General features: G+C 41.0%; 1 protein-coding gene across 6 annotated transcripts in view; it reads right to left on the bottom strand.

The window, feature by feature from the left end:
- Positions 1-8,148, bottom strand: part of Kdm6a (lysine demethylase 6A) — a 122,133-nt gene extending 113,985 nt beyond the window's left edge. For all 6 annotated transcript variants that reach the window (XM_055598259.1, XM_055598261.1, XM_055598260.1 and 3 more), the window contains exons 1-2: positions 7,628-8,148; positions 7,349-7,412 (exon numbers count right to left, since the gene is read on the bottom strand). In XM_055598259.1, the coding sequence (XP_055454234.1) occupies positions 7,349-7,412; positions 7,628-7,797 (234 nt within the window). In that variant the 5' untranslated portion in view covers positions 7,798-8,148. The remainder of the gene's footprint in view (positions 1-7,348; positions 7,413-7,627) is intronic.
- Between the last annotated feature and the right edge of the window lie 5,758 nt (positions 8,149-13,906).

Below are 13,906 nucleotides of genomic sequence, written 5' to 3' on the forward strand. Positions count from 1 at the left end.
ATAAAATAAAATAAAATAAAATAAAATAAAATAAAATAAAATAAAATAAAATAAAAACTTAAAAAATAAATTCTTTCAAAGTGAGAAGGTCTGGCAAGTTGGCTCAGTGGTTAAGAGTATTTGCTACTCTTCTAGAGGTCTCTTTCAGAATCTCATAAGCCAGCAGATGATCTGATGTAAGGACCCATAGAAAAGTATATATTACTACAAAATAAAAGATCATCCTTTGAAGCTAAAATCTGATTTTTAGATTATTTCCTAAACAAAAGTAAAAGGCAACTTGTTATTATCTAAATTGAAAATTAGTAGCTCCAAGAAAGAATTCCCATCCTTTTAAGAGCCATGTATCTGTTAAATTGACCTTTATCACAAATGTTCAGAGTACCTGACATTTTGCTTCTACTACTGATTTCACCAGCTATCCTTATGCTAATTTCACCCCACTAAAGGAGCTTTCAAGTTTAACATAGTGATATCCATTTTACCTTCGTATTTCCTACATTGACCACTTGAACTTGGTGTACAATCAAATATTACTATCATATATAACTTGCAATTATATGTTAAGTTTCAGTATGAATAGATGACTATCAATCATACATTCATTTAAAAAACTCCATTAATTAGTCTACAAATAACTACATGTACGCCTGAAATAGCGCAACCATCACTTCAATTTCTGGACAATACAGTGGGTTGTTTTCTAATTCACATTTTAAAAATATTTATAATGCGGTGTTATCAGTCATTAACATCAATTTCAAAGAACTTAAAGAATCACCAATGAGTTTCAAAGCAAACAATGAGCAATAACCCCTTTCAAATACTCAGAAATATTGGTAACATGTACACAAAACTAAATGTTACATGATCTAGGTCAGACAATTAACTCTGCAGCCTGCCAACAAACAAACCTCATTGTGTGACCTATAGTTTTTCTATTCAAGGCAAAAAAATTTACCTTTAAAGCAGTTTTCAACAACCTAAACCATGTAAAGGAGAGAATCGGGTTTTTTGTAACAATTGCCTTGTGTTTTGTAACAGTTGCCTTTTTTTTGTAACAGTTGCCTTGTTTTTTGAAACAATTGCCTTGCTTTTTGTAACAAAGTCTAGATAGAGCCCAGCACAAAGGCTCACCCGTAAATCCCAGTACTAAAAAGCCTGAAGCAAAAAGATTACCTAGTGGCTACCTGGGGCTAGAGTAAGACTTCGTCACAAACAAACAAAACAAGTGTATACATATGTATTGCTGCAGTTGTATTCTGTGACAGGCATGAGAACACATTCTGTAATCTCTCATAAGTTCTGTTGCAGTGAACACACCAATTTTTTTTAGCAAATAATGTAGTAATTGCATAGAGCTTTGTCCAAGCAATTGTGGCTATATTACTTATTAAAAATTTATCAAAATAAAAACCTAATTTTAAGCACAAAGCATATTTGTTTATTTTGTGGTGGGTGGGTGGGTGTGTGCATAAGAGAGGAGGCTGGGAGGGAAGTAGGGAGGTGAGGGAAGGGAGGGAGGTGGAGGAGAGAGAGAAAGAAAGGGACATAAGGGAATCAGTTCTCTCCTGCCTCCTTGTAGTTCAAAGGTATCAAACTCACATCCTCAAGCTTGGCAACAAGTGCCTTTTCCTGATGAAGGCAAGTTATCTTGCCAGCCCTCATGATACTACTTCTATAGCTACTTTTTCTTTCCAACAAAACCACTAAAGTTCTTTAGCACTGGAAATGAATATCCCCTTTAAATCCTTACAAACAAAAAGTACACATTTGTTTTTACACATAACCAGTAATCCAAATTTATGACATTAAAAAAAGCTACCTCTCAAAAGGACCTAATAATTTCCTCATATATGCAATACCAAGTTTAGGTAAATATACACTTCAGTGGGTCTTAAACTACTTTCATTACACACACAACCTAAATATAAAAATGCCAAATATTTTCATATCACCTTAAAAATACATTCTTAATTTTCAAATGATAAAAAATTTATAATTCTTAAGTATTTTATAAAATCTATTAAAACAACTATCAAAAAAGAATACTTAAGACAACCAGAATACTTAAGACAAAGTTAACAGTAAGACTGTTTAAAATAATCAACTATACCGCCTAGGAGGATATGGCTCAGCCAGTATCACTGCCAAACCGGACTAGCTGGGTTCAATCCCTGTGACATAGGGGAATGGAGTATTCTTTCCACTGGTGTTTGCTAGTGTGCCAGCTCTTGCCTGCCTGCGTGCTCAAGCTAGCGCTAGCGTAAGCGCATGCGCTCTTGCTATTGCCGTGGTGCGTGTGCGCTCTCTTGCTCGCGCTCTAGCTCTCCCCCCCCCCACCAGCTCGCTCACTCTTCGTTTGCTGCTTTCTTTCTCTCTCTCTTCTCCCTCCCGCCCCGCTCCCTTGGTTTGCTTGTTCACACACTTGAGCTGAAGTCTGGGGGGGGGGGCCTCGAGCACTGGCGCTCTCTCTCTCTCCCTAATACCCCCCCCCCCCCCCACACATACTAAATGGGACAATAAAATATAAAATATATCTTTCACTTTAAAGATTTGCTTTTAATTGTGTGTGTCTATGTGTCTGCCTATGTGCACATATGTGCACTTATGATGCAGATGCTCAAGAGGCCAGAAAATGATCAGAGCCCCAGAGTTACAAGGCTGTTCTATGGCCCCCAATATTGGTGCTTGGAACCAAACTCGATTTTCTGCAACAGCAGTACTGGCTTATAAATGCTGAGCCATCTCCCCAGCTCCACACCTATGTCTTTCAGTGATACATTACCTTCACACACAGATAAGATACCAAAGACTGATGAGGCAACTTTCCCCAGGCCTCAACCATATTATTACTTTAATGATAGTACATAGTATTACCATATTAATACTCTTTACTTTCCTTCTAGCTATGTACATCTAACCGAAAACCTTATCTAATTAAAAAGTATATTCCAAAAAGTTTTCAAATCTGTAAAAAGTAGTCATCATAGTTCATTTCTACTACAGGGTTTCATTTAATTATTTCCCAGTAACTCCAACGTAATTAGGAAAACTAAAGAATCCAGGTTCAATTCCAAGCACCCACATGTCCTGTAATTCCAGTTCTAAGGGATCAGTCAGATCAGAAGCTCTCTTCTTGCCTCCTCAGTCACCACCCAAGTGACACACAAACATACATACAGGATAAAATACTCATTGACATAAAATATATAGCAATAATAATAATAATAATAATAATAATAATAATAGTAATCATTAAATTACCAAAAAATTAAGGGTTAGCATTAAAGAGAAAACTGTTAAAGATCATGTCATATTAAAAGACTTCTAAGTCAAGCTCTAGGTCCTTACAGCCTTATTTAAGGTATTAGTACAAAAACACTGTATTATTTTTCTTTTCTTTCTCCCCCCACCCCCGTTTTCCAATACAGGGTTTCTCTACAACAGAGCTTTGGCTGTCCTGGACTCGCTTTGTAGACCAGGCCGGCCTGGAACTCACAGAGATCCTACTGTCTGTGCCTCTGCTAGGATTAAATCTCAAAGGTGTGCACCACCGTACCCAGACCTTTTCACACTATATACCAAAAGATAATCCTGCAAACAAAACTTTCAGTGATTATTACATAATGGAATCTTACAAAATTCTGCAGAGTCCAGAAGAAATCACCTGAAATACAGCAGCTTCATACATGGACAAGGAATAAGTTTGGGTATAAATAAAAAATACTTATGTAACAGTTTATTTTTCCAAACCTTTTCAGAGTTCTGTTTATCAATGTGCACTTTAAAACTATAAGGATAGAATAGAACACAAGAGGGAACATTTTCTCAAGACAAGTAGAAATGACTAAATTTCTGCAAGAAAGATAAAATCTGTTTGGCAAACTTTATTTTTCTGGACAAAATTCATAGCTAAAAAAAGGAATTCTGGGAATTATTCAATTCTATTATGTGCTCTGTTGAACTACATGAACACACCCCACCACACCACAAAGAAAAGCTGATACTTTTTTTAAAAAAGGGTTACATTACATAATAAATAAATCTGAAACCAATATAACTCAACATTCCACTCCCCAAACCTCACATCCAAAAGTAATGATTCTCAGGACAGTTAGAGAATGGATAAAACTAAATAATTAAATACTTCTTTCCTAGTGGACTCTACTTCACTCACTCTACACAGAATCCAATTCAAATAGAAGATGTAAGGTTATATTTTGTCAAGCATAAATTTCTTTTTTTTTTTATTTTTTATTTTTTTTTATTTTTTTATTTTTCTTTTTAGTTACATTTTGTTAACTCTGTGTCCCAGCTGTATCCCGCTCCCTCATTCCCTCCCCAACCCCACACTCCCTCCCTGGTCTCCTCCCTGCCCCTTTCCAAGTCCCCTGATAGGGGAGGACCTCCTCCCCTTTCATCTGACCCTGTTTTATCAGGTATCTTCAGGGCTGGCTGCAAAGTCCTCCTCTGTGGCCTAACAGACTGCTCCTCCCCTGGGGTGGGGGTCAAACAGCCTGCCCTTGAGATCCTATTAGAAATAGTCCGTGTTCCCCTTACTTTGGAAAACTACTTGGTTACTGAGCTACCACAGGCCACATCGGAGCAGAAGTTCTAGGTTATATCCATAGATGGTCCTTGGTTGAGTGTCAGTCTCAGAAAAGACCCTGTGCCCAGATATATTTGGTCCTTGTAGAGCTCCTATCCTTTCCCTATCATACTAACTTCCCTTCTTTCATATGATTCCCTGCACTCTGCCGAGGGTTTGGTTATGAGTCTTAGTGTCTGCTTTGAAACACAAGCATAAATTTCTATTACACATTTTACTGAAATGATCAGGCTAATAAGGACACAACCAAGATCCATGTAGGTGTTCAAACTACATAATATAGGATGTTTTAGCATTAAAGCTTTTGAGTCCTGATCTAAGTAGCTAGAACCTAAGGAGCCAGAACCAATTATGATTTTTTTAGTTTTCAATATACTACTCAGCTTACCAAACTACCTTACATGTATGAAGTCATAATTCTCCCCCAAAATAAAGCTTCACCAATTTTTCATGTTTAAGATGTGACTATATTCAAATACTAGAAAAATGAATAATGCACATTTAGAAAATGCTCAATGTTTAAAAGGTGAACACAGGCCAGGCACAGTGGCACACACCTGTAATCCCAGCACTGGGGAAGCAGAGGCAGGCAGATCTCTGTGAAATCAAGGGCAGCCTGGTCTACAAAGCGAGACCAGGACAGCCAAGGACACAGAGAAACCCTGTCTCAATAAAACAAACAAACAAACAAAAACAAAAAACAAGGTGAACAGTTCACATTAACCATAGGTTTCACTATTACAATATAATATCTAATGTTAAGAACCACCCACTGTTATTCTGATTACAAGCATTCTAAGAAATTATGAACTAGCACTTTACACAAGCACATGAAACAGATTCCACTAATTTTATCACTATAACCAAAACAATAGATTTTGCCAAACTTTTCCAAATGAATTATCCCTGCAAGCAACTTTACTAATCTAATGTAGACTAGCAATGTTCACTCCAAAATAAAATGGCCCTTAAATTTAAACACTGTACTGAACTTTGGAATGACAATTTCACAGTGATCTAGTCTTTGTACATAAAATACTTCAAACAGGGTGGAGAAAAACCTTAAAAACAGGGGAGCAGCAACTATTGATGTTTATATCATTCCAGAACTAGTCACTGAACATTTTTTTCCAGTGATAATTTTAAAGAAGCAAATTAATACCCACATCAAAGTTCAAATTTTCTCACTTTTCAAAGAAAATGGACTTAATGAAAAAGATTGTATGTTTTGCTTTCTAGCCATTGTCTGCAATCACTTCTTATATATATTTCAATACTTTTAGGTAAAAACATAAGTGTGATCACAGATAAAAAGCAATTAATGCCGCTAATCCAAAATACTGTCAAAACATAAGGGTTAAAATAATCAGTTTTTTTAAATGCTCTTAGGCTTTAGTCGTCATTCTTAAACTTCTCAATTGCAACAATAGTGCTAAGCGTCAAATCAAACCTAGAGATTTCAGCCAAAGAAGAAAATGTCTATTGAATCCAACACACTCCAAGTTTTAGAGTACCAATTAACAAGAAAACCTCCTAATAACATTTCAATCACACTTTGGTCAGGAAATATAGACTCAATCAGACAGAATGAGACTCCATCTAGCCTTTGTTCAGTAGCTTACGATGGGTAACTAAACGTGCTACAGGTTGATAAGCATTTACCAGGCTAATGCATGTTGATTCCAAGCTAGAGAAGGGAGCAAAAATTCTACATGCAAATAATCTGTGATAATTTTTATAACCCCCGAGCTACACGCTCCAAAGAAGCCTATTCTTCTTCGACACTATTTATTTCCATGTTTACCTCTCCTCCCTCCCTTCTTCTCCAACCCCCCCCCCCCCCTTTCACTTTCTCCTCCCACCCTGTCCCGCCATCTTGGGCCGACAGAAGCAGCCATTACTTAACTAAATGACAGCACCAACAACTTTCCACACGAATAAACACAGACTACACCCCGAATCTTCCCCAACTGCCCCTAACAAACAGGAAATGTGGCTCCAGAAAACGCACTCATATCTTAACTGCCATACGTCTATGGCAGAAAGAGCAAAAAAGTAAACAAGTCACCTAAGTTCAGGTAAAGCACATACCAATTGAGATGCTTGTCAACAACGCAATGCAAACTCTTCACCGACCTAAACTAGTTACAACTTCCCCCTTCAAAGAGGAGGGACAAGAAGCCATCCCCAAATGTTTGGTTAACAGCAAACATAGGGAACAGCCTGCCTCAAAAAAAAAAAAAAAAAAAAAAAAAAAAAAAAAAAAAAAACAAAAAAAAAAAAAAAACACAAACGAAAAAAAAAAAAAAAAAAAAAAAAAAAAAAAAAAAAAAGCTGAAAACCAGGGGAGATAACAAGGCGGGATTTAAGGAAATCTGAACCCGTTTACGACCTCATAGCCACCTCGGTCCCCCGGGGCGGTAAAAAAATTAAAAATAAAAAATAAATAAAAAATAAAAAAAAAAAGCGGAGGCAATTTGGACGCCCCATATGAGCTCGGCCCCAAATGCGCTGCTGCCTCTGTCCTCTGGCTCCAGGTGAAGTGCTCTCGCAAGAGAGCAAGCAAGGTACCAAGGAGTTGGGGAGAGAGCGCAGTGGCAGGAAATAGTTTTCCGGAAGCCCTTCGGCCATCGTTCGAGGCCACAAAGAGTGGTGACCCCGGCCGCGGGTACCGGGGAGAGCGCGCCCCTGGCCCGGGAGACCGCGTCCGTGCTCCGGCCCGCGCGGCTGCCTTACCTTGCCCAGGAGGGCCTTCATCCTGGCGCCATCTTCATGAAACCTCACGAACCCGAAGAGGCGGCTGAGGAGAAAGGCACACGCGGTTCGTTAGTGCCCCGGCACCGCCAACCGACCCGTCCCCGCCGGAGCCCGAGGCCCCGGCGTCAGCGGCGCCTAGTGCGCCAAGCCGAGGTGGCCGCCCCACCGCCGCCACAGGCGAGCCGCGCAGCAGCGGCCTCCGCGGAGAGCGGCGCCTCCCCGTCCCGGGCCGTCCCGGCCGGTGCCCGCGCCCCGTACCTGTCCAGTCCGCCGAGCGCCTCCCTCTCCTCGGCTGTCAGTCTGGGGGACGCCTCCTCGCTCTCGCCGCTCGCTTTTCCCGCCGCCATTTTCTTTTCCTCATCACCGAAAGCGGCGGCGGCGGCAGCGGGAGCGGCGGCGGGAGCGAGCGACACTCCGCAGGATTTCATGGAAACGCAGCGAATTCCCAACTTCAACGCCGACACCCCCTGCCCCTGCCCGGGCCGGGGACCGCAACGACTTCCTCAATCTCCGTACGGGACCGGCACCGCAACTTTATCTCTGCCTCCTCCGCCTCCGCCGCCGCCGCAAAAGGCGGCGGCGAAAAATACGAACGCGGTAGAAGTAAAGGCAGGGACTGTGGAGTCACAGGGTCGGTAGCAGCGACAGCTCGGCGGTACGGTCACATCACGGGGGAGGAAAGGGGGTAGCCACAGGCGGGGACGGCAGGAATGGCCGGAGCGCGCGAGGACCGGGAGCTCTGGGGTGGATTCGTAGGAGACACAAACTTCCCCAGCACCAGCACAAAGTTGTTGTAATTGTGTCACACAGCGAACCCCACGCCGCCGCCGTGACCCCCCCTCCCTGCCCGGCCGGCGCAGCCAATCAGAGCAGCCCACTCGCCTCACGTGACTTTTGTTGACTCGCGTCAGCAGTGGCTCCACTTAACTTGCTAGCTGCTTTAGCCCCGCCTACCGAGGCCGTTACAGAGCCGGGAGCAGGATGCTAGCCAGTTCTGTTCCGTGGTTGGCTGATGGGCGCGTCTGTCCTGAGTAGGGTTGTCACCGAGTAGGAGCAGCCAGTTTGGTTGTGCTTACTTAAATACACCGGCAGAGAATGGAGGGTCCGGACCATGTAGCTTCGGGAGCCTTGGCGTGCTCGGGAGGGGGAGGGGAGCGCTGGGGCAGGGCAAGGTCTGGTACCGCCCGCAACAGCCCGAGCGAATATACATTGGACAGCAGCTAGCGGCCGGGCAGTCCCGGGACACGCCAAAACTGCTCTCGGTGGTTCGGCACGCACTCCGGGAATATCGATCCCCATGGGGACCAGCCAAGTCGCGGGGAGGCAACACTCGGTCCTACCCCTCGAAAGTAGACGCATACTTTGGCCCTGATAGAAGTAATGGCCACCACGGGGCGCTAGAGGAACAGCAGCCAGCCCCGTAGCCCGCAGCCCGGGCGCCGCCCTAGACTAGGCCGCAGCGGTAGTCCGAAGCCCCACACCCTTGCAGAAGGTGAAGGGGAAAAAAAATGTCCCCTGACCCCCGCCCACACACCGCAGGCCGGAAGAAATGAAGAGTCGCCTGCGGGAGTCTGGCGCACTGGCCCCCAACCGCCAAAGATCCGTCTGTTGGCAGCACTTTCTAGCCAAATACTGCTTGGATTTACCCTATGCTCTAGCAGTAATTCGTTATACTGTAAGGAAAAAAAAAAAAAAAAAACTAAATTAGTCGAGGGAGAGCTCCAGAATGTTGGGTTATGTTGCTGTCATTTCAGTGGTGCCTCCATGGAGGAGTAGGCAAACTGCATGTGAACTGCCCTTAGAGGTACAGGATCCACAACACAACTTGCTGCCCAGAAAAGCCTTTTCCTGCTTCCACTACCTACAGAAACCCTTAGCAGTAATATTTGCTTGTTCCGTCCCTCGGGTGCAAGTAAAAGCATGGTGTTTGATCCATAATATAATCAGGAGAGAAACCAAGCCTTCCATCGACTATTTCAGACAGGCAGATTTAATATGTATCTCACATAGCAGTGCACACCTCCAGTCTTCTTCGGGGTAAGGAAATATTAATGACTATAAAAAGAAAAGAATGCCTTTATAAGCTGAGTTTTATATTTTTTAAATATTAAGTTTATACCTGTAATCAATAACACATTTAAGTTTAGTAAATTTGCAAACAGACAGCTTTAAATTGCTTCCTAGAGACTAGTAACTAGATGAACAAACTCTAGTTTTATATGGGTTATATTTCGTGTTTAATCAGACTTTTAGAAAACATGTACTTCCATTCTATTGTATTCCATTTTACTTGAATGAGTAAGTATAGCTAAATTCTATTGCTAAATTAACACAATTTGTAAAATGTCACAAATAGTGACCTTGAAAACCTGGGAGGTTTTTTGCCCAACTACCACACTGATACTCATTTGCACAAACAAAAATCAAATCTGCCAGTATTTGGCCATGTACCCAAAATTAGTGGTTCCTGATTCAGTCCCTTTCCAAGAATGATACCAAGCAACCCACTACCCACGGATCAATGCCTTCCTGTCATCCAGTACTAAGGTTAGAGTTTTAGAGATACAGTGATAGGGCAGGGTTGAAATCTAGCTAGCACAACTGCCTTCTGATTCTTTGTAAAAGCTGTGTGACCTCTAAACCAAAGCTCTTGTTTTTGATTTGGGAAATTCTTGTTTGTTGGGGCACAGGTTTTATAAGACAGGGCCTTGCTCTGTAGCCCAGGTTGGTTGGCCTCTTCATTCTTCTGCCTCAGATTCCTCAGTTCTATGATAATAAATATGCATCACCATGCCTGGCCAATCCAGTGCTTTATTACAACTACAAGGATTTATCTTCCATCAAGCATGAGGCAGTTTCCATTTAGTAATATCAGTCTTACATGTCATATGTAATGTTTTGGCCTTTACATAGTTTATCATCTGTCAGATGTATGTAAAATAAATGTGGAGCCTTTCTCATTCACTGTTGCGAAAATTGATGCAATTTTATTTTAACTTTATGGCATACAAAAATGGGAAATTTTTATAATAATTATTACTATGGCCAGGCAGTGTTGGCACTCTCTTAATCCTAGCACTTCAGAAGCAGAGGCAGTCAGATCTACGAGTTTGAGGCCAGCCTGATCTACAGAGCCTTGGACTTAGAGATCCACCTGCCTCTGCCTCCTGAAAGCTGGGACTATGGGCCTGAGCTCCCACAGTGGCCACAGTATATAATCTTTAAAATATGTCATTAAGTGTTTACAGTTTGGTAAAATTTATTTTTTATGCTTATTTGTGTGTATGGCGATGTGTGTGCCATAATAAGCCTGTGGAGGTCAGAAGACAACTTACACTTGGGAGGCAGAGGCAGACAGATCTCTGTGAGTTCTAGACCAGCCTGGTCTATAAAGTGAGTCTAAGACAGCCAAGGCTACACAGAGTGTTGTGCCTAGATCATGAGACCCCAAAAGACCACCAGAAGTCAAGTCTGTTGCAAAACACATGAGGGTTTATTTAATACAAGCTCAAGCCCAGGTCGCAAGCTCCCTGTGGAAACAGAGAGAAATGTAGTAGGGCAGTCTAGGGGAACAAGGTTTTTAAAGGGCAAAACTGCAAGGGGAGGGGGGGCTCCAAGCCTTGGCATTAGACAATTGGGTAAAGAAAATTGACTTTTGAAATGAGTGGTTTACTTTAGGCACCAAGTCTATAAATGTTTCTGGACTGGCCATCTGGGTGGGTTGCCAGGAAACAGTATCTCTTAAGTGGTTCTAGCCAGGCCATCTGGGCTGGTTTCCTTGCAACTGTATCTCTAGTGGGCAGAAAAGGAATGCAGTAAGGCTGGTTCCTCCCTTCAAGTATCTGGCTGGCCTTCATTCAGGTTTGTGCTTTAAACTTTAATTCCATAACCCCCCCCCAAAAAAAAAACCCTAATTTTTAACTCTTTGTTCTTTCAAAAGAAACCCTGTCTCAAAATTTTTTTAAAATAATAAAAAATAAAAATAAAAAACCTCAGGGTGTGATTAGCATACTCAGTCCTTGAGCTCACTCTCCTGCATCAAATAAACAAACGAAATTTCAACTTTTGATTTTTTGAGATCTTTTCTTGATTTCAAATATGGGGTCTAAGTTTTTGTTACTACACTACACTATGAATCACTTCCTCCTATCCTTCAACTTAACAGAAAAAGAGGAAGTTTCCACAAATAAATAAGTAAAAGATACAAATTGTTTTCAAGCAAGTGACACACCTTTTTATTAGGAGTAGTTTAGGTACGTTTACTCACTATATCTTGGTATCAGTGTCTAAAAAAATTACTACACAGTCAATCACTGATGGAAAAATGCTTTACACAAAGACCTATCAAGATAGATCATCTTTTGTAGTGGACAATAATCCCATATGGCCATGATGTCCCTCAAACTACCAACACATTCTTCTTGTGCTATAGTAAAGGATATTATCCCTACCCTACAGGGAACAATTACTGAATTGAGAATGGCCCAGGTGTTCCATAATTCATATGCTTATGCAAAATAAGGACTCATATATTTAATCTGAAACAGAAAAATAATCCCACACAAATTGACAATGCAGCACAGACTATAAAAGATTTTTATTTTTTTTTAAATACAGAGTCTCAAAATTTACCCAAGCTAGCTTCACACTCTATGTCCTCCTGCCTGAGCCTCCCTAGATCTGGGACTATACGTATGTGTTAACCATGCCAAGAAGATTATCTGTTAGAAAAGAAATGTTCCAGATCCAAGCCACATACCCTTATGTGGCTGCAGGGTCGAGTAAGAGACAGGTAGTAACAGGGTGGACCCAAAATATCAAATGGTAGTCTTTTTAATGTAACCATTTTTTTCTACAACATTTTTTTTCATACATTGAGTGTATGAACTCAATGGCAAAGTGGAGGGAAAGAAATGTAGAGATTTAAAAAAAAATGCTAGTAAATGAGCAACAAAACTTCCAAAATTAGCATGATCTTTGTCTTGAAGCTACTCTGACTTTGAGAATTGTATAAGTAAATGTTATACTTTAATACTGAGCATTATGGAGTTTATTCAAATTCCTGTGGGATCTCATAAAAGAAACATCTTTGTTAACCTGTATAAAGGAAGGCACCTAGTGAATAGAAATTAGATTGGTAGGGCTGAGCTATGAGGGAGAGGGTTCCATTCCAAACAGATACAGTATCTTATCCATAAAAGTACAGAAGCCTAAGAATATGGAAATTCTGATTAATTTTAAAAAGGTGAGAATGAAGCCTGGGGTTCAGCAGTTAAGAGCACTTGCTATTCTTCCACAGGACCTGGGTTCAATTCCCAACATCCTCATGGTGCTTAAAACCATCTAAATTTCCAGTTGCAGGAAATCCACTGCATTCTTTGGGTCTCTGTACCTGCACATATATTTATGCAAAGGCAAAACACCCATATGTAATAATATAGTACTACTTTTTAAAAGTTTTTTTTTTTTTTAAAGAAGTTGAGAATGGCTGTGGCCAAGAGGAGGAACATTGAATGTAAATAAAATTGGGAGATGAAGCAATACTGTGAGTCTAAAGTCACACCAAAATTTATATAAAACCACTAAAAGAACTTGGGCTAAGAAATAATAACCATAACCATAGAGTTATTGGTGATGCTAGTGCTGTTTCTTTAAACTGGAAATTTTCTGGACTGGCTTTGTAGTTCAGTAGTACAGTAGTAGAGCACTTAACATGCTCAAGGTCCTAGATTTAGTCCCTACTGTTAGGCAGGAGATTGGCTCTGGGAGGGATTGAACAATAGGCCCTGAGAGACAATAGACAAAGAACAATGGCTGAGCTAAAAAGAATGTAAAATAAAGCAAGTCAACATTACCAGACTATAAGCACTCATCATAATGTTACCAGTTGATAGGAAAGCAACAATGGGTACAATTAGAAAGTTTAGTACAATATTTCATCACACCAAATGTCTTTATTCTCTGGCTCATTTCTTATCCAAATAAGGGGAAAGTGTATGTTTAAGTAGTGTTTGATTACACCAGCCTAAAAAATGTGTCCAGAAAAAGAAACTTACGAATAATAACCTTTCATCAATGATTAGTTGACTGCAACAATACATGCAAGTAGGCAAACGTTGAAGAGGAGTGGTGGTACACACCTGTAATGGCCAAAGGGATACCATAAACAAACATGGAGAATAGAGCTGGCACCCTAACTAGAAGCTTTTTTTTTTAATTTATTATGTATACAGTGTTCTGCCTGCATGTACACCTGCATTCCAGAAGAGGGCAACAGATTTCATTAGAGATATTTGTGAGCCACCACATGTGGTTGCTGGGAATTGAACTCAGGACCCTGGAAGAGCAGACAGTGCTCTCTCCAATGCCCTAACTAGAAGCTTTAACTCTATTGGCCAATATTCATGGTGTAGAAGGTACTCTGTATGCTACTAGAGGAGAAAAGTAATCATTAATATCACTGAGCCACAAACCCTGCAACCTATAACAGACCTGCCTTCAGTGTATCCTTGTGCAATAATGGCATAATTTTTGTTG

This window comes from Psammomys obesus, unplaced genomic scaffold (assembly GCF_907164565.1).
Source record: "Psammomys obesus unplaced genomic scaffold, mPsaObe1.curated_primary_1811, whole genome shotgun sequence".
NCBI classification, from domain to species: Eukaryota; Metazoa; Chordata; class Mammalia; order Rodentia; family Muridae; genus Psammomys; species Psammomys obesus.